The 25,341-nt window shown below is 41.4% G+C and overlaps 1 protein-coding gene across 2 annotated transcripts in view; it reads right to left on the bottom strand.

Annotated features, from left to right (window-relative positions):
- Positions 1-9,645: 9,645 nt before the first annotated feature.
- ROR1 (receptor tyrosine kinase like orphan receptor 1) overlaps positions 9,646-25,341 on the bottom strand; it is a 207,869-nt gene continuing 192,173 nt past the window's right edge. For both annotated transcript variants that reach the window (XM_036824114.1, XM_036824120.1), the window contains one exon: positions 9,646-13,378. In XM_036824114.1, the coding sequence (XP_036680009.1) occupies positions 11,951-13,378 (1,428 nt within the window). In that variant the 3' untranslated portion in view covers positions 9,646-11,950. The remainder of the gene's footprint in view (positions 13,379-25,341) is intronic.

Here is a 25,341-nt window from a genome sequence, read left to right as displayed (position 1 = left end):
GGTTGCCAAGCAACTGGACCGAGGGGGACTAGAGTGAAGGAGGTGGGCGCTTCGCCGCTCCTCATCCAATCAGCGACATGGGGCGGCCTCTGGAAACCTCCGCAGCCAATCGTCCAACCGGTTCAGTTTGAAAGGCCAATGAGAGCCGTTGTTGAGGCCCCCCTCCACCCCCGCGCCCCGTGCGCCAGCGAGGTCCACCAACTTTGGACTCTACCCAGCTGGGGTGGGGGGGAGGAGGGGTGAAGTCAGAGGATCTAGCATTAAGTCCGTAAGTCAGAGAAGCCTTCACTCGAAGTCCTTCTCCGAAATAATCTTTTCTTTTTCTTTGAATATCAGAAACCATCAGGTAATAAGTGACCAGTAGTACAGGTCTGCGCTTATTTATAATAACTTATATGGCACGTTAGCGTTCACGATATGATCGCGTACCTTATTATGTCATCGAATCCTACAGTTACTCTGGGAGAATGCTCCACAACAGGGAACTACTTAAAATTTCTCAGATTCCCATCTCTTGCCGGAGAGTTTTGCACCTGCTGTCCCTTCTGTCTAGACATTTACCACGTTCCTTCCATCCTTCCTCCCCACATTTTTCCTTCACTCATCGTTCAGATTTACCTTTGCCTATGATTCCTTATGGAATCCCCTAAGACAAGATTAGGCTCCTTTCTTGTGATGCTAGAGGACCCTGTTAGTATTTATCAGGCTGTATCACAATTGCCCATTGCATTCTCCAGCCCACTGTGAGCTACTTAAAGGCTTTAACCTGACGGTGTCAACTACAGAAACTGGCATCCTTGCTCAGAGTGCTTTTTTTTTTCTTGCTATTTATTTACTAATTTTATGGAAACAGGACATCAGTTCAATGAGTTCATTCATTCCACAAATATTTATTTAGCACCTCTCACGTGCTATGGAACGATAAAGATGAAGTGACTGCCCTTTTGGCTCCAGTATTCAGTAAGTAAATATACAAAACCAAAACAAGTGTACGAAACAAAATCATAATTTCAGGTCACAAGTGTATATAGACAATAAAACAGTAATGTGATAGAGAGTAGGTAGTTAAGGGTTAGAAATGGTGGTCAGGGAAGGCCTTGGTCAGGAGTGGACTTTGAGGTGATACATAAAAGATAAGATGAGAAGGAGCCAGCTATAAGAAATGCTGAGGGCAAAGAGTTCCGGGAAGAGGAAAACACAATAGTTCGCAGTCGGGAAAAAGCTAGGCTTCAAAAGGGAACCAGGGAGGGCCTGAGAGAACATGGCGGAGATGTGATTAGGATGGAGCCCTACACGGTGCGAAGTTTGGGTTTTATTTGAATAGAAATGGGAATCATTGAATGGCTTTAAGCATGAGAGTGTCATGCTCTGCTTTACATTTACAAAGTTACTCTGGCTGCCTTGTGGAGAATGGATTGTGCAGGAGACCATTTAGAAGGCTCCCTTCGTCAATTTCATGTCCAGGTAGGGTAGCTTAGAAATTCCCAACAGCATCTTAACTTTACTAACATTTGGCACAATAAAATGATTTGATTCTGTGTTTCATAGAACTGAATACAAAGGATTTTTTTCTAGTTGATATTAAAATGTCAACTAGGACCTGAGATTGAATTTTGGGGGGCTCTCCTTCAGATGCCATCAGATTTTCACTTGGATTTATGTAGGACTGGCAATGTATGGTGAAAGAGAAGAAAGGGCTGCTTCTGTGAGAAAGTAATGGACCCAATTTGGGGATATTAGCTAGGTTTCTTGATGATACTGTGGTGGCCCTGTGGTCCTTCCTTCTACTCTGATAGGGGAACACTGTGATAAAAAATGCAGACTCCTTTGTTTTTTGTGTAAAATTTTACTCTAGGAGAAATTAAGTTAAAGTAAGAGAGAAAGATAAAATTAAAGCATTCTTTGTTCTGAAGTTTTAGAAATTGGTATATATATGGTACTTTAGTGCAGTGAAAATCAAGCTGGTATATTCTCCTACGACCCCTCAAATCTATTGCTAGCTTTGCCCTCTCCTTGGGACTTCAGGCTAGTATACCCAGCTGCCTGGTTCTCACCAGGCTGTCTCAAGGACATTTCAAACTCAAAATATGCAAAAATAAACTCATTACCTTCCATCCTCTCAAGCAGCCTTCTATCCTGTTTGTTTTACCCAGTTTCTCAAGCTGGAAACTTGAAATTTGCTCTGACTCCTCATCTTCCTCATGACTTACATTTAATCACTTACCAAGACCTGATGCTTTTCTAGCTTCTTCTCACACTTTACCACCAGTGCCCAAGAGCACAGCCTTGCGATCTCTTGCTAGAACACAGAACATCTTTATACTATATTCCCTGTCTCCACACTTGCCTGTCATATAACTTGACAGTAATTATTTAAACTAAACATGTGATCATGTAATTCTCTGCTTAAAATACTTCAAGGAATCCCCTTCATCTCTCCAGCTTATTCTGCCTCCATCTACAGAGTTTTAAATGTGGATTGACTTCTCAGGGTGTGGGTAGGGTGGCTGAAATTGTGGACAACTTTGTATGTGTCTGTCTGTATATCTATGTGTATGTGTGTGCACATAGACTTTTCTTTTTGGGTAGAACAGGGGCCATGGAATTCATTAATTTTAATAATAGCCTGTGATGTAAAAAGCTTAAGAAACTATGCACTACAGTACAAAGGATTGAAAAGAGAAATGTTGCATTATATTTTTTATGGTAGGCAGAATTCTAAGATGACCTCCAAGAGCTCCACCCCCTGCATAATCCTCAGGACTGTGAATATGATAGATTTTTCTCCTGTGATTAAGTTGACTTATGTGGCATAGTTGACTTTAAGAAAGGGAGATTATCCTGGGTGAGCCTGACCTAATCTGGTGAGCCCTTCAGTGGGACTGGGCTCTTCCTAAGGCGAGTAATTGAAAGCATGAGAGGGATTCCACGTGAGGGAGATCCTCTGTTGACACTTTTGAAACTGGAAGGGGCCAGGAGGCAAGGAATTTGGGCAGCCTCTAGGAGCTGAGAGTGGCTGCTGGCTAACAGCCCCCAAGAGAATCAGGGCCCCAGTCCTACAACCATAGCAACTGAACTGTGGGACAAACACATGAGCTTGGAAGAGGACCTGAACTTCAAATTAGAACATGACCTGGCCAATACTTGTGAGACCCTGAGCAGACAATTCAGTCGTGCCATACCGAGATCTGACCGAGAGAACTGTGGGCTAATAAATGGTATTGTTTTAAGATATTAAGTCTGTGGTATTTTGTTATGTAGCAATAGCTAACTTATACTACTTCTTACCCAGAGTGCACAGCTACTGACCAAGACAAGCTTTGTGGCACAAGGTCAGTCACTTACTGAGCTGGATTTACCTGATTTAGTGTGGAAAGAACTTGGGACCAGTTGATAGACATTAACATATGGCTTTAGACAGGGTTAGGGGATAACATGGGTATGGCATCCTGAAAAATGAAGTGAACCAAGGCTCATGCACAAGTTTTCATCATCCTCGGTGAGCAAGGCACCTGACAGTCTATTTTATTAAACATTTGCAAAGTTACTGAGGCCATCTCCAGCTTTAACAACCAAGAATCCCCTCCCCCTCTTTTTAAAAACAATTCTTTCCCTCAGGAGTGGAACAGATGTTTTCGTTTTTACTTAAACTAAAAGACTGTTTTTCTCATCCACCAGGAATATGTACCAGTACAAAGTGTTAACCTCATTTGGATCTGAACCCCCATCCTCAAGAGCAAAAGGGGGCTGAGGATCGCCAAATGTCAGCTCAGCTGTGAGAAGCGTTTTAAATCATATTTTGACGTATGTTACACTGTTAACCAGAAAATGAAGTGCAGCACACATGCTTCTAGTAACTCTGGTTTCAAATCATATGATCCCTTCTTTGTCTTGAAGACCTTTTGATGTGTGTTCCCAATATTGAGTTTCTCTGCTTTTAATAATCTTATATTCCTTCCTCAATATAAATGTCATGAAAAATACTGAATGCTAATCTTCAAAGATCAAACAGGAAGAAAGAGGTAGGCAGCATAGTTCAGTGACTTGAATTCCTGAAATTTCTCATTTAAAAATTTTATTTTAGCTTATAAAAGTCTAGGCTCAAAGAAACGCTTGGTTCCCCTTTGTAAAGTTGAAGTTGCAGGCTCCCCCAAATTTCAGAATTGTGTTAGCTGTAACATAATTTGGTCTCTCCCTGTCAGGCACCTGAGATGCAGGGGCCCCTTGATCACTATTTATATCTATATTTGTGTCTGCCTAACAGAGGGGGACTCAAAATCAATACATGCTGGCTTTTATTTCACCTTCTTTGCTTTAGCTAGGGCGACCCAGAGTCCAGGTTTGCCTGGGACTGGGGGAATTCATAGGAAAAAGGACTTTCAGGGCTAAAACTGGCATAATCCCTGGTAAACTGGCACCACTGGCTACCCTAGCTTGGGCTTCAAGAACCTTTTCAGGGTGGGAGTTGTATAGACAACTTGGTAACAGCTGTTTGTTTTTGGAGTTGGTGTTTAAAGGTTTGTGTCTGTTTGTTTTTCATGGCAGGCTGGTGCCCAGACCTCGTAATCATAGTTCTGAAACATCATGCCCAGAATTACATCAGGAGAGGATTTTAGCGATGCCTGTGATGAAGGAATGCAGTGCCTGCTTGGGTACTTTACTTGCGCTGAAGTGTTTTAGGAGAATCATGTCTCCTTTCACTTTGTTCCCAACATGGGAACCAATCACTGAGAGATACTGCATTTCATAATATCTAAGTACGACTGTGACAAGTGTGTGTGTGTGTGTTGGGGGCAGGGGGACTGGTTAAAGGATACAATTATTCTAGGCTTCTTTCACGTATATCTCTACAAAGGGGGACCAAGCTTTTAATATACCTTTGCATAGTGCTCTCAGTTGCCCCCCGGGGAGTTCCAGAATTTCAACATGGGAGAAGCTTTGAGGTGGCAATCAGCTTGGAGGGGGTGTAAGGGATGACATATGGTTTAGGGATAGCTTAGCGATGTGTCTTGAAGCTGTTTTTACTTAGTGTGTGTTTATTAGGGGTGGTTTGAAGGGAGATGATGAAACATTCATGGGTTAAGCCCACTCCCACTTCACTGGCACCAGTATGGAGTGTTCTACGTTATGGCATGTGCATGAATAATTAAGTAGGATATTTGTGCTCTCAATATTTTACCACATTAGAAAATAATGTATCGCTTTATAAAAACTGTTTAAAACACATGGAATAATGATAGCAACATTGTCACTTTTTGAGCACCTCCTATGTGCCAGATACTTCTCATATATTTGTATATGTTCTCATTAAATGTTTATATCAACTCTGAAAGACAGGTATTAGAGAAAACTGATAAAATTGTATATACTGTGTTTTTGAGAACTTTTGTGTCAGGCGCTCTTCTCTGCAACTCATTTACATTACTTAGCTTCAATTCTATGAAGTGGATACATTTTCAGATGAAGAAACAGCAGTTCAGTAACTTGTGTAAATTCACATGGTTACCAAAAGGTGAAGAGGAGATTTAAACCCAGGCAGTCTGACATTAGAACCTTTACTCTCAACCTCTATGCTACATTTATACCATTTTACAGATAAGGAAGTAGAGATTGCTTTACTTACTCGAGGTCATTTGGATCACGTGCAGGAGCCATTGAAAAGTACATGTGCCTGCGCCATTCTCCTCATCCAGGGTCCATGAAGCGGGGGGCGGGCGGTGGACACATAGTGTCGGATGCTATGTCTGAGGAATTTATAGATTTTATGGTCACTTTTATGGCACATTCTGGGGTGGTCTTGAGAACTTAGAATTTTTAACATCTCCCCAGACAATTGTGATAATGACCGGGTTTGGCAACTATTGCCCTATTGTAGGGCTGGCTAATAAGTTTCATTCCTGGTGCTATTCTTGACTGATCAGTAGGTTATCTAGAGCAGTATGTTGAAACTGTTAAGGCGAAATCTGAGCTCAGCTGGGAAGAGCATGTTAGTGATTAGCCACAAACACAAGAGAGAAGGGCGCTCGTGCCCTGGGTTTGCTATACTGGCTCTATGTACTCAGGGCTTCAGCTGGGCTGGGGATTGTGTTATTGTTCCCAACTATTCACCCCCTTCCCTGGAAGAAGGTTCTACCTCCTTGCCCCTGATTGTGACGGTGTGGCTTGCAGTGTCTCTCAGTAAGTCAAGATTCATCCATGTCCTACGGTCAGCTTTGGCCTCAGAATTTACGTTGACCAAGAGAACGTGAGAGGTGGACGTGGTATACAGCATGTCTGAGCGCAAGTTTTATGAGTGACTGTTTCAGTTCTGCCTCTTGCTCCTTTCCCTGTGCCATGAGAACAGTGTGTCCTGCAGGGACCCGGGAGCAGCTACAGCAGCTGACCCACCTCTGCTGACTGACATGAGTGAGAAATGAACATTGGCTCCTGCAAGGCAAGCTGCTGAGATCTTGCAATTATTACTGCAGCCAGGCTGACCAATACGACTAATACACTCCATTTCCAGAGTGAACTCTGGAAGTACAATTCAGTCCTAAACTGTCATTTAGCCTTAATATTAGTTTTAGTCTTATCAGGTTGACTCTTAGTAAACTACCTAGATCATGCCATTGGGGAGTTTCAGCTCCTTTCAAGTGATTCTAAGGGGCCCAGACTCAAAAGAAACCTTTCAGGGAACTGTGTTAGGATGGACCCCAATGATAACTGGAGTTACATTCCTAATGCCCAAGGGCTGCAATGGCTGAGGAGCACCTGTCATAGAATGGAGCCTGATCTCCACCTATTTCTGATGCAAATTACATGTGCCTCTACGGCCATGGAGAGCTTGAGCATTAATCTATGTCTCTGTGCAGCCAGTTCTGTAGTTTCGTGTGTGTCTTTGAATTTACATTCAAGAACATAGGTCCATGAAGATTGACCTTTAGAACCACTTTCCTGCAAATTGAATATCCCCTTAACTTTATTTCAGCATGTTGACCTCTTGAGATATTGACCTTTTAACAAGTGTAAGTACATGTAAGTACAGTAATGCCCTATCTGATCTTAGGAGTCGTTCTCCTAATTTAACCATTTTTGGATAAGAATAGCTACTAACCTGGTCACTTGGGTGAGGATCAGTGTCATGTCGGGCCTGGTCAGCAAATGTCATAGTCCTCGTGTGAATAAGCAATTCATAGGTGCTTAGGATTCAAGTGGTCATAAATATGTCAGCAGACCTTCTCCCTGTACGTCTCTATGTTTTGAAGCCTTCCCAGCCTAATTTCCCAGAGGATTATGCTGACCTTGGGTGCTTTGATGGTTTGTAAGGCTCTCCTTCCTCTGAGTTACCAGCTTCCTAATACTCTTGGCATTTATGGTAACAAACGTCAGGCGCAGTCATCTTTTAGCTGCAAAACTTTTCCTCTTATGTGCGTGCTCCCTCTCTCCTTCTGCTCCTCTAACATAGCATTTCCTCCTTAGCGTTTGAACTCTTGGTTGAAAAAAATGCTCTATAAATTAAGAGTCTGAGCTTCCTCTCGTACCTCCCCCAGAGTTTTCCGCCCTCCAGAGGCAGTGGGGAGCACAGCGGAGCAGAGGAGCACTCAAGGCCAGCCAGTGGGGACTGACAGACTGCAGCTGGCAAAGGAACACAGTGGGACCGGCCACAGGTGACTGCATGCAGCCAACTGGGTCAGGTTGTCACAGGAAGCTCAGGGGAGGTGGGCAGCCTCTGCAGCTGCTTCTGCTTGATGCTTACTGGGAGCTGGGCCTTCCCCCCTCCCAAGAAAGACTAGCCTATCCTTGACCTCAAGTTGCAAAGCAGAGGAGAGTTCCTTTAGTTGTGTTAATCAGCAATGCAAGGAGTCAAGAAAAAAGGTACACAAAGAGACCAACTCTTTTGAGCTTGTCCATATGAAAGAAAAAGCTTTTGGTTACCTTCCAAGAATGTGGTCTTGAGTGAACTAGACAAGGAGTATATTCTTGGCAAATCTAGGTGCTGTTACTTTTCTATCCAAGTGAACAACTACAGAAAATATAACCAATTGCCAAATGGTTAATGCAAAATTTTTAGCGTTGAAGTTTTTTTTTTTTTTTTTTTTTTAAGTGTTGAATTTTTGATGAAGTAAAACTTGACTACCTTTAAGGGGACTAAAGTGGCTGAAATGTTCTTAAATGTTTATATACACATTGCTGAGGATGTAGATGACCATCCTCCCACCTTCCAACCCCAGGCCTTTAGGCTGGCCTGTAATTCTCACTTATTGCTGGATCCCACCCCAGAATTTCTGATTCAGTACTTTGAAGTGAGGCCTGAGAATCTGCATGTCTAACAAGTTCCAAATCTGCTGGTCTGAGGACCACACTTTGAGAACCCCTGAGATAGGTAACCATCTTTGAAGGTGTGTAGATAATAGAGCCCGTCTTTAATCAGTACTGAGTGGTTTGTAGGCGGTATTATCCGAGGTGGTGCTGTGAGCCTGCAGATGTTGGTGATTAAGGAATTAAGGGTAAGTCCCCAATCACAGAGTTGAAGGAATTGGGGATGGTGGGAGGGGAAGAGCCTGGAGACATAAGAAGGAAATGGGAGTGAAGGGCAGATTGAGGAATTCAAGTGAGAGGGAGAAACCCAGCCTGACACCGATCTCACTGCCATGTGAAGTGATTGCTTTATTGAGTTTGATCGCTGAGGCGGTGACAAGAGCTGTACCTAAAACAGATGGATAAGGCCCTGAAGGTTTTATTGTATCCCCTTCTGTATTAAATAGCAGAAATGGACAAGTTCTTTGAACTTTCATAATGATACTCATTTTCCTTGACAGTGTGTATTAATCGCCAGATGGGGAGCACTTTCTTTTGGGCAAATAAGGTCATAAAGATAAGCTGTGACAATTAAATGGCCACATTTCTTTTATTTTATCAATATGGTTGGAGTCTAAGTTGAACATAAGATGTACACAGCTTTTTCTTCTTCAGAATTCTAAGATGATTTTTGATGTCTAAGTTCACATGGAAACATCAAGGCAGAAAAAGATGCAACTTTAAAAACCAATTTTCACATTACATTTGATTGTCAAGTAATTATTCAATATATTATTTTGATTTTAAAAATTAGAATCTTGCCATATATAGGTGGGTGATATATGGTCATAAAGTCATTGGGATTCTGCCTTCCACCTATGGTCACTAGCAAAAGAATGTCCAAGTCTATTTTAAAAGCTTACTTAAAAATAATCATTTCAATGAAATAGCAGTAAATAGGAATTATGATTCCTCTTTCTATGAAATGTCAAACATTAGGAGAGATAATATTAAAGTTCCCAAATACCTCCATGATAGCAATATTCAGGAAATAATATTTTATGGTAAACATTTTTAATAAACAGCAGCATAAAATAATCAGTGTTTAATATCATCTCTGGTGTGTGAAATACAAATGCATATATCCTCAATATAAAATAAGCTTCTTGTCATTACAATTCCATGCTTGTCTATTTGAAATGCCCATAATAACAAATCAAACATTAAGTAATACAGTGATTAAATGCATGCAGTGAAGATAAGGAAAGATATGATAGGGCGAGATATCTGAATACTGCCATTATATATTTGAAGAAAATCTATATCGAGTTAAAAACAAACAAAGGAAACAAGGAAACAGACCAGATATAAAAATGCAGAGATATATTTCACTTCTGTGATACAAACCATAAACATAGTTTTGTGCAAAAAAGAGAAAAGATCTGAAAATAAAGTCATCTTACAAAACATTGTCCACAAAGCAAAAGATATTTTTCAGTCTGTGAAAAAAATACTATTTTAATACAAAAGGGGCTGTGTTATGTAGTATCACAGTGCTATTATAAAATACATTATTACAAGTGGTTTTGAAATTTAGTTTGCTCACCTTAATGACTTCAGTAATTATAAAATGTTTAAAATAAATGTTATAGTTCTTTATAAAAAACTAATTTGAATTTATTTTTTACCCATAGTAATGTTTTTCCAGAGTAGATATCTTACTGGCTCATGGAATGCTACTTTCCCTTTAAGGGACTCCTAGAAAAACTCAGGTTCGCTGAAATTGTGTTTACTTAAAATAATAAATATTCTTGGAAAACAATTGATTGTCCTATGATATACAAAACTGTGGTTTGAATCTTCATCATTAAACAGTTGCATAGCAACAAAAGGATACAAATATTCTCCTCTACCTAAAGTTAAGAAATGTAACTTCTGAATCAGCTTATTTATGCCATAAAAATGTGTCTTAATTTATTTCTGAATAAATCTGAATATAGCCAATTCTTTGTGTTCACAGTACCTATAAGTCCACATTTGTTGTCTGAAGATTCAGTGTTTGGGAAAATTGCAACACATTTTAGTAAACATATTTCTTTGATTTCTTATCCTAATTGAATTTTTTGTTTTACAAAATTGAAATGTCAACGTGCTTCTAAGTCTCTTACATTCTCCTCATCAAATATCATTTCCAGGAATTACTTTATATCCTGTAAGTCTCTTTATAAGTCTCTTCAGCTGTAAAATAAAAAAAATGAGACTTTGAGACATTGCTCTTAGAATAAATGAGTTATTCTTTTAACAAGAGAAAAATCAATCATAACATTCCTTTCTATATAGAACTTGAATTCTAAACTTGGCAGAAGATGGCTAGCAGGTAAGGCATGAGATGCACATTTGATACCTTCCTTCCTCTCACTAAGGCAAAAATGATCATGTTGCTTCTAGTTACCAGCTTAAAAATTTCAGTTCATGGTAATCTTTGAAGTGAGAACTCAGTACTTGTTTTTTAAAAATACTGTAATATTTTGCAAATAGAATTCATAGTCTTTGGATTCCAACTAACACTATGAATACATTGTCATAACTCTTGGTGCTAGAATAAAATCTGTGAACATTTCCAGATCAGAAAAAAAAAAAAAAAAGTGAGAGAAACTTTAAATTAACTAGATATTGGTGTCAGAGAGTTTCCTCCTTCCCCAGAGTCCACTGATGATATGCACCCCCATACCTTAGACAGCTCATAAGCAGGAGGATGCAAGCATGGATGGGCTGGTCTGTAGCCACACCTCTATTCTTCAATGTTATTGGTCCAGGGAAGCTCCTGTGAGGCTGTCCCCATGGGAACCCTTGTTCATTTCCCATGGATGCTGATCTAGGCCAAGGGGCCATTTTCCTGACTGTGCTGCCTTTGGTGCCTCGTTTCTAATGCAACACAGTGAACTATCAACCAGCGGTCAATTTCAGCATCCACATCTAGCCTTGTTAGGATCTGATGTCCTATGTTATTTCAAGGGCTTGTATAAACACACTGTGGAAAAAGCCTTCATGATCAACAGAGGAGACTCACAAAGAGGCACACTTTTCACGTTCCCAAAGAAGCCCCACTGTGTAGAAGGCTTCAGGGAAACTTACACTTATGGCTCGTTTCCATCTGGGATTTTAAATCTGGCCTAAAGTTTCCTCACTGATTCTGAACATCACTTCCATACAAACATGCATAGAGTCTAAATTGAATCAACGGAATTCCTGAACATCTGTCCTGAAGAAAAGACAGCAGGTAGACAAATGCTATGGTATATACATTTTGGGGAGAGAACAGTCATGGCAGCCAAAGGTGAATACACAAAGCACCGTTTGGCTTTCCTTTTTGGTTTGATACTTAAGTCATAAGGTTCGTTTCCTCTTCACTGGTTTGCAGTTTTCAGTACTTGAAACCAGATGTACCAATCCCAGTGGCATGGCCTACACCCTGATGGAGTGTTAATCCCACAGTGTTTTTCTTCTGGCTGGTGTTTGCCCTGGTTGGTAAGACACAGTTAAACTTCACAGAAGATACTTGTTGCAATGTCTGCTACATGAGAACCTTACTTTAATAAAAACATTTGAATATAAATCTTTTCTACGACTTTCTAGTTTTTCCTGTATACCACATTTACAAAAGTTGTGCATTTTACAGTTCTGCAGAGATCATAGATTCGGTGTGTCCATGAATGTTGGAGTCTCCTAGCAAAGATGGTTGCTTTGAGTCTATTTTGTAGGGTTTTTGAGATTTGTTGCCAAAAACAGTGATACCCATTCCACCGGGATGATTCGGAATCGACATGTGTGGTAGTAAGGGAATATTTGCCTCCTGATTTGATCCTGATGAAGGCAGGCTGGTCACATGACCAGTACTAGTCGACCCACTGGCACTGCTCGGGGACCGACTCTTGGGAGGTGGGCAGTGCTGAATCACTCTGGGAGGACCTGTTGGCTGATAGTGGGCAGCTGGAAACGCTGCATATCCAGGAGGTATTGGGTATCCGTTGATGGGGATGAATCGCTGGTTCTGAGGTATTGGTGGGCTGATGAAACCAGCAATCTGGCCCTGTGGTGTAATACCCTGGCTCGGGAACATGTAATTGGGATATCTGGGGTTACTGAGATTACTCACTGGGCTGGCACTAAGGGAGGTTGTCTGCGTGGTGGCATTTCCGCCGGAAGGAGTAGTAGAGCTGGTATGACTTGAGAGTCCCTCCCAGGACCGAAGCCGGACGTGAATGTCTTTAAATCTTGGTCTCCTGGAAGGAATTTCATTCCAACACTCTGTCATGAGGCTGTACATTCTGGGGGGGCAGTCTTCGGAGCATGGTAACAGCTGTCGTTTTCTCACCATTTCGATCACTTCCTGGTTACTAAATCCATAATATGGCTGGAGTCCAAAACTGAAAATCTCCCACAAGACAACCCCAAAAGACCAGATATCTGAATCAGAAGAGAATTTGCCATACATGATGGCTTCAGGGGGCATCCAGCGAATGGGCAGCAAAGACTTACTCTGCACCCTGTAGTAATCAGCGGAGTATATTTCTCTGGAAAGCCCAAGGTCTGAAATCTTTACGTGAAGTTGCTCTCCGATTAAAATATTGCGAGCTGCAAGGTCCTTATGGACAAAGAAGTGACTAGACAGGTATTCCATGCCGGCTGCAATCTGAATTGCAATGTGTAGAAAATCTCCATGATCCAGGCTGGATTTTACAGTCCCATCTTCATCACTGCTACAGCCAACATCTGAATGTGGGGACCGCATGATGAGGAACTCGTGGAGATCCCCCTGATTCATATACTCAAAAAGCATACACACAGGTTGTTCCTGAGTGACAGCCCCTAGAAGGCAGACAATATTGGGGTGGTGTAGTTCGGCCATCAGGGAGGCTTCCTGTTGAAATTCTGTCCATTGCTGGGGGTTGTTATAGTCTTTCAAGGTCTTTATAGCAACTAACTGAGCATGGTCCATGCCTGGGAGATAGAGATGGCCCTTATAGATCTTTCCAAAGGCACATTCACCCAATTCTTCCATAAAACGTACAGCAGAAAGAGGCAGCTCTTTAGCCTTGCTCTGTATGAAAGAAAGGAAAGGTGTGGTTTTAAAACATTTCCTAAGGGAAGACATCTGGCATCTGAAAGGAGGGGTGAGGCATATTGAGAAAGGTTCTATACATCAAATTAATTACAACATTGTACATCTAGAAGTCTTTAGAATTGTTGGCTGCAACTTAGGCATAGGCAGATTTTTGTCCATCACTCCCCTATCCCTCCATCCACACCCCCTGCTCCAGCAGTGGTTTCCTGCTGTTACCTAGACTCTTGCTACTCAAAGAGTGGTCTTGGGAAAGCAACATCAGCATCACTTGAAGCTCACTACAAATGCAGACTCTCGGACCCACCTCGGACCTACGGAATCGGGATGTGCATTTAACAAGACCCCAGGTGATTTTGGTGAATGTTAGAGTGTGAGAAGCACTGCTGCTGAGGATAGAGCCTTAATCCTTAGCCTGGCACTTAAGAGTACTTGGGGTCTGGTCTTACCCTTGCTACACCTCTACATGATGGCATCGCTTTAGTTGAATAGGTCTCCTCGTTGTCCACATGCAAATGTCATGCATGTTCTTGCCTAATACCTTTGTTCTTCCAATGCTCTATTTCTAAGGTAGATATGGAGCTAAAAGCCAGAGAAACCAAAACAAAAGACTGTTCTGAGGTCCTCATAGTAGAGGTGGGGAGGTTTGGAATGTGCTTCTCTCTACTTATCGAATCCTTGCTGTGAAACTCTCCCTGACCACTCTGGTCTTTGCCTCCTCTGGAATCCCTCTGGCTTTACCGTCTGAACGCCACTACGTGCAGGATGCAGTGAGGTGACTGGCTACACGCTGACCTCCGCAGCCACAGTTCAGACTGGAATCCTGCCCTCTCCACTTACCAGCTGTGTGACCCTGGGTACAATATTTAACCACTCTGTGCTTCAATTCCCTCATCTATAAAATGGGATGATAATCGTACTCATCTCGTAGGGTTCTTGTGAACTTTTAGTAAGTTAACGTCTGTCAAGTGTTCAGCATGATGTCTGGCACATGGTAAGGGCTATTTAACTTTTAGCTATTATTACCTTTGCTATTGCTGCTCTTTTTATGAATATATTTTGTCCTCTCAATCATATTTCAAGTTTTTTGTTTTTTGGCCGCACCGTGTGGCATGCGGTATCTTAGTTCCCCGACCAGGGATTGAACCCATGCCCCCTGCATTGGGAGCACGAAGTCTTAACCACTGGACCTCCAGGAAGTCCCCCAGATTTCAGTTTTTTGAAGGGAGCTATTGCCTTTCGAACCAACTGATTATCTCTATGGCTTTGCAAGCGGGTTATTTACTGATTGACCTGAAAACAGACAGGAGAAAGCATCTAGCTCACAATGAAAATAAATATTAAATTGTGACATTTGATCTTGACAGTAAACGTCTATTATGTCATGTGTTTTTACTATTTTTGAAATTCACCTCCGATCTATCCTGACATTTAATGTAATTTGTTAGGGAAAAAGTCATAAAAGTAATGCATTTGTACCTAAACTGATTTTTTAAATAATCCCTTTAAATGCACTTTAAATCCTTATTTTTTAGAAAAAGTACTGCTGTGAGTATCCCAATTGAAGCTGATAATTTTGCAAGTACGTATGGAATTCAGAGCTCTCTGTACACAGTTTAAATCAATAGTTTAGAAAATTAACTAAAAATTTTCTCTAACCCAAACTCTACTAATCTAGAATTCATGATGATTAGCTCTGCTCTAGGCTAATTTTTGCAGGACAAAATGCCCATTAACTTAATTATAAGTGTAAATAAACTTGCAGCAAAATACCCACTTAAGAGGACAAAATAGAACTGAGAATTTTGAAACATTAATTCCTCCATGCAAATAATATTTCTTATCATCTATAGGTCTCACTAATTTGTTAAAGCAGATTTTATGGGGTTTGTATCTATAAATGTCTTAGAGTAAAGTTACTTCTGCTGAAAGTAATGGCAACTTCTTGCTTTAAACATTTAGGAAATTAAAGCTTATTAATACAGTCCTATTAATTATAGTATTGTTTGTAATAGATTAGAAATAACCTAAATGTCTACTTAGTGGAAACTGATTAAATTAATTGTGGTGGAGCTAGTAAAAAGAATATTATACATTTGTAAGAATATTACACAGTTGTAAGAACAAATGAGGATACTTTCTATGTACTGATATCCAAAATCCTACTACTAAGTTAAAAATAAAAAGCAAAAGAACAGTTAATGCTGTATGCTGCTTTTGCGTGAAAGAGGAGAAAAAGAATAAATATATTCATATTTCTTCCCATAGGCATAAAGAAACACTGAAAGGATACTCAAGAAACAGCAGTGGTTATTAGGAGGATATGGAGGTGGGAACTAGGAGGAGGGGGGCAGAGGTGGGAGATTTTTCACTTTATGCTTTTTTATACTTTTGAACTTATGAACCAGGTGAATATATTATCAATTCAAAAAAGTGAATAATTTAAAAACATATGACCCATCTTTCTATCTGATTGAATCCAGGAAATTTATTCTGCAATCACAAGTCCTTCACTATTTTTCCTTTTGCTTCTAGGGTCAGGATTCTGTGGTTGCTATGGAGTTCCTTTGGGAGAACAGAATGTAGGTGATGGGAAGAGTAACCAAGCCTACTTTTTAACTCTTGCAGCCCTCAGATTGATTGTGCTTTCGTGGCCAGGGTAATCCAAAGTGAATTTTTCCCACATGACGTTAAGACAGGGATTTCCATCAGAACTTTACCTAATGATGTAAACGAATCCAATTTATGTGAAAGTCCCTTGAATGGCACGATAGGTATTACTTATTTTTTGACCTAAACAGGATCCCCCATGCTTTTGGTGATAGAGAAGGGTAAGGGACTGAGGAATAAACTACTTTTGAGGGTAAGTGGGAATGAGGAACTAAACCCAAGGAATATTAGACTGATCTAATGAGGCGTTAGGACTCTTCCCCCTTCCCCTGCTGAAGCTAACCCATAGGCAGTGTGGGGTAATTCAAACCATGTAACCTTTGGGCTCATACAAATCTGAATTTGCATCTTGGACCTGCCGCTTTCTATTATTAATAGTTAATATTTATATAGCACTTACTATGCGCCAGACACTGTTCTGAGCACTTGACAAATATTAACTCATTTACTATAACAACCCCGTGGGATAAGTCCTATATATTAGGTGGCTGACCTTGGGTGAGTTTCTTAACTTTTCTGAACCTCTATTTCCATATCTATAAAATAATATAATATCTAGCTTCCATAATTACAGTAGGGATTAAATGCAACAATGTATGAAAGTAATTTCCACCTAATAAGTGCTCTTTAAATCAATTTTATTATCCTTCTTAGGGAAGTAATCCAGAAAGTGGAGTCAATGCAAATGATTTAGATCCATTTACAGCCTTAAATAGCTCTAGATAGTCATCTATAATTCTATGTTTAAAAAAACGAATGTTTAAATTTCTTCTTGTTAATCTTTCTCTGTTCTCCTGTAGTTGCTGGTTTTTAAAAAAAAATTCTTTAAAAATGACAGAGACTCTGTTTTGGAACCTGAGGGTGGGTAAGAATTTGAGTGGTCTGTGGTCTACCCCTCTGAGGATTCTGGAAGATGTGGATGGAGGTGGAGGGAGCAAAGACCCACGTGGAAGAGTGGATGGTGGCAGATGGGAAAGGAAACAAGCAGGCCAAACTGGTGGGGACTGGAAGAGAAGAGGAGGTGGACGGGACCTTGGCGCTGGCCTGACACATGGCCCCTGGGGCTTGTGTCCCAAGCTAAGAAAGCCGGCTGCATTCCCATACACTGAGGTAAGAAAATTAGTTCTCTGGTATTCACCTTTGGAAGAAGAACTCTTACTCTTGCCATTTTACAGATGGAGAAAGAGGCTTAGAAAAGCATCAGAAATTTTTAGGAGAGCCAAAATTGCTGCCCTTGTGTGTACAAGGCCTTCTGTTTGAAACCAGAGAAGCTGGTTGGCTGGCAACCCCAGTTGGACACAGCATGTCTCTGGAGGCTCGGCCTGGGGCCTGACACCTTGCAGGGCTGTGAGGTCAGCCTTCGGTGTGTGGTCACTCTGTGGAATGATAATTGTTCTTCTTTCTCTCCGTTCAGACACATGAAAAAGTATGTTTTGACCCAAAGTGTGTCTTGTCATAGCTCACCAATACCTGGTGGGCCAGATGGCATAGGGTCCCAAATCTTCTCCAGCTGACAGAAGGAAGGAATAGTTCACCAGAGCTAGTCAGAACCAAATTTGGGGATTTGCTTTGGAAAAAAAGCACGGAAAGTAACCAAAATGACCAATTTCACAAAGCCTTTCCTTGGAACACCTGTGCAGCAGCCAGCATAGAAATACCCAGAAAAAAACTGCTCAGAGCTTGGTTTCAGGGGAACAATTTACACAGTGATTTGCATTTTTTAAATGCTCAAGTTATTTGGTACAAATGAGTCTTAACTATAGACTCATTTTCAAATTTTACATAAATCCTGACCTAGTTAAAAAATCATAAAAACCCTTAAAGAAGCAGTCAGTAGACTGTACGGTGACGGCAGGAAATTAGCTGTATTGTTGAGGAACAGATGGTTTACATTATACAGACCCTTTAGGCTAAACTTGTTTAGGTCTGGCATATTGTAAATTATATTTTGGTAATGAAAGTGAAATGACCTCTGCTTGACCTCAAGTGGGGTTTGTCTGCTTGAACCAATGTAGTGGAAAACTATGAAAGAAAATGAAGTCATAAAGTTTTGGCAGTTCAATTTTGGCTCATTTCAAGTTAAGGGGTTATAAATCTGTTTAGTTTTTGTTTGACAAGTATTTGTCATACAGGGATGTACAAAATGTAAAGAAGTGTAAAATACACATGAGGCACGATGCCAAAGTAAACCAAGTACAAAGGAAAACTGGAATGAATAGGGTCCTGGGCTCCTATCTCTTTATCACTCCCTCCATTAGTTGAATGACAAGATGGGCTCCGTTTATTATATGCTGTAAGGCAATTAAGTACCTTAAAACTGAAACAGGCTTTCAGTTTAAATGTTAACATTTTTACTTCTCAAAGTAAACACACATCTGCCTCAGTGCGGTTTAAAAAATTATATAATTTTTTTGGGGGGAGAAAAATCAAAGTTGATGTAGAAGTTGATACATTATTCTAAAATCCAACTGTGCTTCTTCCCCTAGAAATTTTTGAAGAACAACTGTGTTCAGGTTTAAATGAGCTCTTCATGGGAGGAAAATGAAGGGAGAACATTTTAGATGTGAGTCCTTAGATGTGAGTCGATGTGAGTCGACGTGAGTATTGCAGTCCTGTCGAAACAGCTGCTAGAGAGGCCAGGCGGATGTTGCGTGGCTTCTCTCACCTGAGTGATGAATGCTAAGTGGGGACGTGTGCCCCTTTTAGATCCATTAACTTTAGGTATGAAAGCAATGAACCATGGGTAGTTTTTAAAAATCGTAATTATGTAGATGGCAGATGGATAAGGTGGACAGACTCAGTGACTTTATCTCTTTCAACCTTTGGGAAGTTACACCTTAGGTGATAATACACTTGAAATGACTCCTCTGGAGGACACTGCTTGCGACTAAGCTGCCATTTCCTGCTCACTTTTCCTAAGTGATTGCCACAGGAAATGAGATGAGTATTCTGCGATGGCCATCAACATTGGCATGCAGCACGGATCCCGCTCTGTGACTTTTCACCTCTAACCTGAACAGGGCATGACTGATGGCTCTACTTTTGAGTCCAATTTGAAGTAGACACACAGATGAAAAGCAGAGCCACATGAGGGTGGAGGGAACCGGAGCTCAGGGCGGTGCTCTGGGACAGGAAGGTGGCTCCGGCAGAAGGTGCTGGAAAAGGACTGAAGTTCATGTTCCTACAATGGACCCAAACCTCCTCCTACAGTCCTTGCAGCCCCTATACTTGTTCCTTTCCCATCCCTCACGCCCCAAGACTGCTGCCCTTTTACAAATCTCTTTTGCTCTACACGTTTGCCGATTCTAGCTGGATACAAGTATCTGCAGGAGAAGAGCGGGTCCCACACAGTGACATTTGTCCTCACCCTGTTAGAGGAATAATGAAGCAGATCCTGGCCCTACTGAAGTTAGGGGGTAATTTGGGGTAATAGGAGGACATGACCAGGTCTGTGTCTCTTTGAAAGCACAGTTTTCTCTGAGAACTGTATTGCTTGTGGACTTACTCTCTGAATCTCAAGTTGATCAGCAGAGTCTACACCAGAGCAGGCACTGGAATGCCCCAGAGGGCCTGTTAAAACACAGATTGCTAGGCCTCACTCCTAGAGTTTCTAATTCTGTAAGTCAGATTCTGCAGTCCTGACAAGTTGCCAGGTGATGAGAATGCTCTGGGACTGGAATAAATGAATATGACTTTCAAAAAAAAAGAGAAAAGAGAAAAGAATACAACTTTCTGGATCAGACAGTTACTGAGTGTCTGGTCCCTGCTCCCGGCATGATGAATGACCACAGTGTGCCTGTAGATCCTGACTGAATGATTCTGACTTACACGAGACAGAGACTATAACACTCTGCTTTGGAAGATGCTTTGGAAATGCCAGCTAGAGAAAAATGTAAGAGCCATCGACTGGTATTTCACTGGGTTATATTCTGCATGGCTGCTTTCAGAGAGATTCAAGGTTTTCAAATAGAAATCACGCTACAGCTTGGGCCATGTCATCGGTTTATTATATTTTCATGTGCAGCCAATTGTGTGGGATATATTTTCATAGCTGGTTACCTCAGTCAGTCAACTGATACTATATATACTATGTACCAAAGAGTATACACACAGAATGGTATATGAGAAACCATTTAAGAACCATGAGGAGAGAGGACACAACTCCTATCCTAGATGTTTGTAATCTGAGCTTAGTAATAACTACCATGTACTGAATACTTGCCATGTACCAGACACTGAGATCATAATAATGGCTACGATTTGGGGATGGGGGGCTGTTTATGTGTTAGGCTATAAGTGCTTTATACGTATTAATTCTTTTCATCCTCACAATAACGCTATGACATTGGTCACTATGACTATTATCTCCATTTTACAGATGGAGAACCTGAGGAACAGCGGTTAAGTGATCCCACAACTAGTAGGTTGTAAATTCAGACTCCAGGGTCTGTCTTCCTCATGACTACGCTACACTCCCTTGTGGGGTCTCTCCGTGTTCAATGCATGAGCTCATTTAACCCTCGTCACAAATCCGTGAGATTCATACCATGATTTCCCCACTTTATGGATCAAGAAATTAAGGCCTTCAATGGTTAAGTAGCTTGCCTATGGAAGCACAACTGTTAGGTAGTGATGTCAAGATTCAGCTCCAGCTGTGTCTGGCTCCAAAGATGAAGCACTTTTCTGGGAAGAAGAGGTAGTTTTCATTTGATCCTCAGAGGGCGCCACAATTTTAAAAGCATGAGGCCCACTGGTATAAAAGTGGAATGTCAAGGTGTAATTACTCTCCGGTCTCTGATGACCTAGACCTTACTCTGGTTGATCCTTTGTTGCTCCCATTAGTTGACAGGGATAAGTGAACAAAACCATTCAACAGCAGGCTTTACCTGAGTTGGGCACAAGAGCCCTGGAGACTATGTGAAACTGAGATTTTTTTTAGTATCTGGCCTTGGCTGTTGACAGGAATCTGCTTGACTCTAAAGCCTATTTTCCTTTCCTGTGCATTTTACTGGTTCTTAGGTAAACAGTGTTAGAATTGTGAAACAACTGACTCCACTCATAAATGGAAATGATTACATTCTAAAAGCTTAAAGGCCACAGCCATTTGATTTTCGGAGATTATGGACATTTTCAAAGACTACAGCTGAACTAAGTGCCTTCTGGTTTATGCAATCAAATTCTAGAGGGAGTTCCAACCAATAGTTTGCCACATTTGTTCAGAGTTCAGCTGCACTTCTCTGGAAGTGATTTAACTTCAGAAACAGTTCTTTTCTCTATAATGTTAACTTTCTGATAGTTAGTTTGGATGTTTGGTGGTGACCAGGATTGATTCTGTGGTGGAGTTGCTTTATAATGTCAACAGGAGATGTTCTATTCTGCCTGGAAACAGGCAGAACAGATGCCAGTAATTTTAATGTCAGCGTGAGCTACCATGTGCTCATAACTTGGGCTTGTGTGTTTCACTCAGCCTGAAAATTAAGGCAGTAGAGTGAAATAGGGCAGGGGTCCCCAACCACCGGGCTGCGGACGGGTACTGGTCCGTGGCCTGTTAGGAATGGGGCCGCACAGCAGGAGGTGAGCAGCAAGCAAGTGAGTGAAGCTTCATCTGCCGCTCCCCATCGCTCACATTAACGTCTGAACCATCCCGCGCTCCCCGTTCGTGGAAAAACTGTCTTCCACGAAACCAGTCCCTGGCGCCAAGAAGGTTGGGGACTGCTGAAATAGGGAACACTTGGGCTCTGGACCTGGACAGACCTGGGTTTGAGTTTTGGCTCTCCCACTCACTAACTGTGTGACTTTGGGCAGACTCTGAATCTCAAGCTTCAGTTTTCTCACTGCCCAAAATCAGGCTCAAATTAGTACCAACTTCAGAGGGTTACTGTAAAGACTGTATTGAGATAATGCATGTGAAGTACTTCAGCTTATTCATAATATCCATTCATAATACTCATTCTCCCTAGAAGTAAAACTTCTAAAGACATAGTTTTAAGCTGATCTCTGTACTGGACAGTCCCCCAGTCCTCACTATCAGACCCTCTGCCCTGAGGGATTTTATCCAGGGTGTGAACAGGGTGTGGGGCAGAGGATTTATGCTCACTGGATGGGCACAGGAATACCAGAGCTATCTAAAGAGCTACCTCTATAATCTTTGCTCTAATTGCCTTGTCCTCACCCCAGTTAATGCTGTGGGCTGCCGAATCCTATAGCTTCCTCCCCAGCCCACAGTATCCTGTACACAGCATTTAGTGGTTGATTTAAAAGGTTTGTGATTGTTCATATCATCACTGTAACAAAAAAATAATAGTAACTTCTAGCTGTTGAGGACCTGTGACGTGCCAGACACGCTATCTTGAAGTGTCAGAAACAGCTCGTTTAGAATAGATTGGTGGCTGCTAGTGGCGGAGAGTGGGGAGGGAAGGGGTGGGCAAAACAGGTAAAGGAGTCAAAAGGTACGAACTTCCAGTTATAAAATAAGTAAGTTATGGGGATGTGCAGCATGGCCAATATAGTTCGTAATACTGCTTGTATATTTGAAAGTTGTTAAGAGAATAAATCTTAAAACTTCCATCACAAGAAAAAAAATTTTGTAACGATGTATGATGGCAGATGTTAGCTAGGCTTACTGTGGTGATCATTTTGCACTATATCAAAATATTGAATCATTATGTTATACACCTGAAACTAATATAATGTGTGTGAATTATACTGCAATAAAAATACATTTAAACATCTCTTTTAAGTACTATTTGTATCCTTGTTTTATAAATGAGAAAACAAAGATCTCATGGCCAGTAAACAATGGAGGCGAGATTTGTAATCATATCTCTCTGCCTCTAAATCCTTGATCGTTGAAGTATATTATACTACCTCTTAGAAATAAACTAAGAACAAATATGGCTGGAAAGGTAACTTAGGCCCAGAGACTTTGGACTCCTATGTACTGGGAGGAAGAATTTTATAACTTGAGATTTGGTCCTTCCAGATTGGGGAATCATTATGTCAAGTGGGAGCTAGAGCAATGCCAGAGGATGAAATCAGCATGAGAGAGAGAAAGAGGAAAGACAACTGACAGACATCAGAGGAGGCTCCCATTTGGGGAGTTAAAAAGAAGAAGAACTAGTGAAGAAAAGACGAGGAGATAGTAGGAGAGCCAAGAGAAGAAGTGTTTCAAGATGGTGGTTAAGAATATCGAATGCTCCAGAGAAATTAAAGAGGATGAAAGCTTGGGAAAGGCCATCGGATTAAATTACATCACTGGTGGTTCCCCAGAGGCCATGTGAATAGAATGATGAGCTCAGAAGCCTTGGAGACAATGGCTTTAAGGAGTGAGTGGAAAAGTTATTGAGGACCTTTTAGCACTAAGTGTAGGGACAGTGGATAAGAACAGGGATTTCAAAGGGCTGGCTCGACCACAGCAGGGATTTTTAGATGGAAGCATGTTGCTAGCAAAAGGGACAGGCCCAGGGAACATAATTAAGTGTCAGTACATTCAGCAACGGCTGAATACCTTGGCTGGAAAGGAAAAGGAGAGAGGAATAGCCTGGAAGTGGAGAAACAGAGAAGCAGGCAAGAGATGAGGGTTAGTTGAGAAATAAAATACAGCCACCAGTTTCAGAAAGCTACAGGCCAATTTTGCTTTCCCCCCAATCTTCCTTCCATCAGCCAGGAGCTGCAGGAGTTTTACCCGAAGGCTTAGTTAGGCTTCCTGCCCCTCATTCTCAAATTCTTCCACCCTTAACCTCTTTGAGGGTCTAAATCCCACATAGGTGGGTCACATAGGGAAGGACAGAACTGGCTCACCCTGTGCTTGAGGGAGAGGCTCTGCTCCCCTTCTAAGTCCCCAGGAGGCAAGCTCCACAGCTTACCTCCCTCAGCGAGACTGCTCAGTGTTTCCGATGTGACAGCTTGGGGGTGGGGAGAGGAGGGGGGAGGCAGAGGGAAAGAATCGGAGAGATGGCAAGTTAGAGTTTCCAGGCTTCTTGGAGAAGGTTCATTTTCCACAGTACTTTAAAAAAAAACCCCTACTCAGATTGTAAAATTTGTAATGCAAGATAGGAAAACCCTACTTAGTTCCTGCATCACCAGAGTACTGTCAGAAGATTTTAAAGATGGAAAAGATAGGAGATTAACTAATCCAACTGAATGGCTTGAGATCTTTTGCTGAGCAAAATAAAAGAAAAATAAGCAAACCGTCCTTTGCATGAACACAGTCGACCTCTTTCTCTGAACAGCCGAGAAAACTGAGACACAGAGAGGCTAAGTGGCTACTCAGGGTCACAGGGCAGTTAGAGGTGGAGCCAGGGGGGCACCTCCATTTCCTGACTGTTCAAGGCTCAGACGTAAGATGCCTGTCTGGTCCACGGGCTTCCTTTCCCCACAGATCAGAAGGAGACTCATGCCTCCTCAGAAGTTTTAACTTCCAACTGTACCGTTCACCTCTCTGGGGACTCAAGCCAGATCCCGTCAGCCAGTCTGTCTGCAGCTGCCTATTGTCACCTCTGAAGGGTATGGATTTCTAATCTCCCAGAGGAGCCTCTTCTTAATACAAACACTTGGGGTTGGTGGGGCAGCGGGGGTGGGGGGGGTGGGGACGGTGGGTAAAATCAGCTCAGCAAGTGGAGAGAGATGGACAGAGATAGTTTAAACCCTGAAGGGCACATTCATTTGGATAAATAAGAATGAGGCCAGGGCAGACCAGCTTCTACCCTTCATTCCTTTTTCATCCCAACCTCCAAATATCCTTTTGATTTTACTCTGGTAGGGTGTTTTGTTTCCAAGAATTTTTTTGTTTTGTTTTTTTTCCAAGACTTTTTTTGTTTTGTTTTTTTTCGCTTTCTTATGTGTGTCCCTTCCTTTTAGATTTTATAGGTACGTGTAATATTTATGTGTCAGTGACCTCTCAAAGCAGTTTTAGAGATTGACTGTTTACATTTGGGAATTTTCTTTAAGGTCTACAAAGTTCTTTGTGCTTTTTCCAGGAAAGGCACTCAGTAAGAACCAAAACAAACAGCTGAATAAGTCAAATTTGATTGGAGCCAAATTTCTTAGGAGAGTAAGAAAAAAAATTAGCATTTGTTTTTGTTGTTTCCTTTCCCCTCCTCAACCCAGTAACATATTCTTGAGCCATTCCTACTTCGAGTCTGATTCAGAATTGCTTGTGAGCTGTTTAAGGCTAAACTCTAAGCTTTGTGTTGGAGAAGTCTTGACACTGGGAGATTTCGCAAGGCACATTTCGGAAACGGTCCAGAAATGATGAAAACAATGTTTTGCTT

Source organism: Balaenoptera musculus, chromosome 1 (assembly GCF_009873245.2).
Source record: "Balaenoptera musculus isolate JJ_BM4_2016_0621 chromosome 1, mBalMus1.pri.v3, whole genome shotgun sequence".
NCBI classification, from domain to species: domain Eukaryota; kingdom Metazoa; phylum Chordata; class Mammalia; order Artiodactyla; family Balaenopteridae; genus Balaenoptera; species Balaenoptera musculus.
This window is presented reverse-complemented; position numbering and strand designations above follow the sequence as displayed.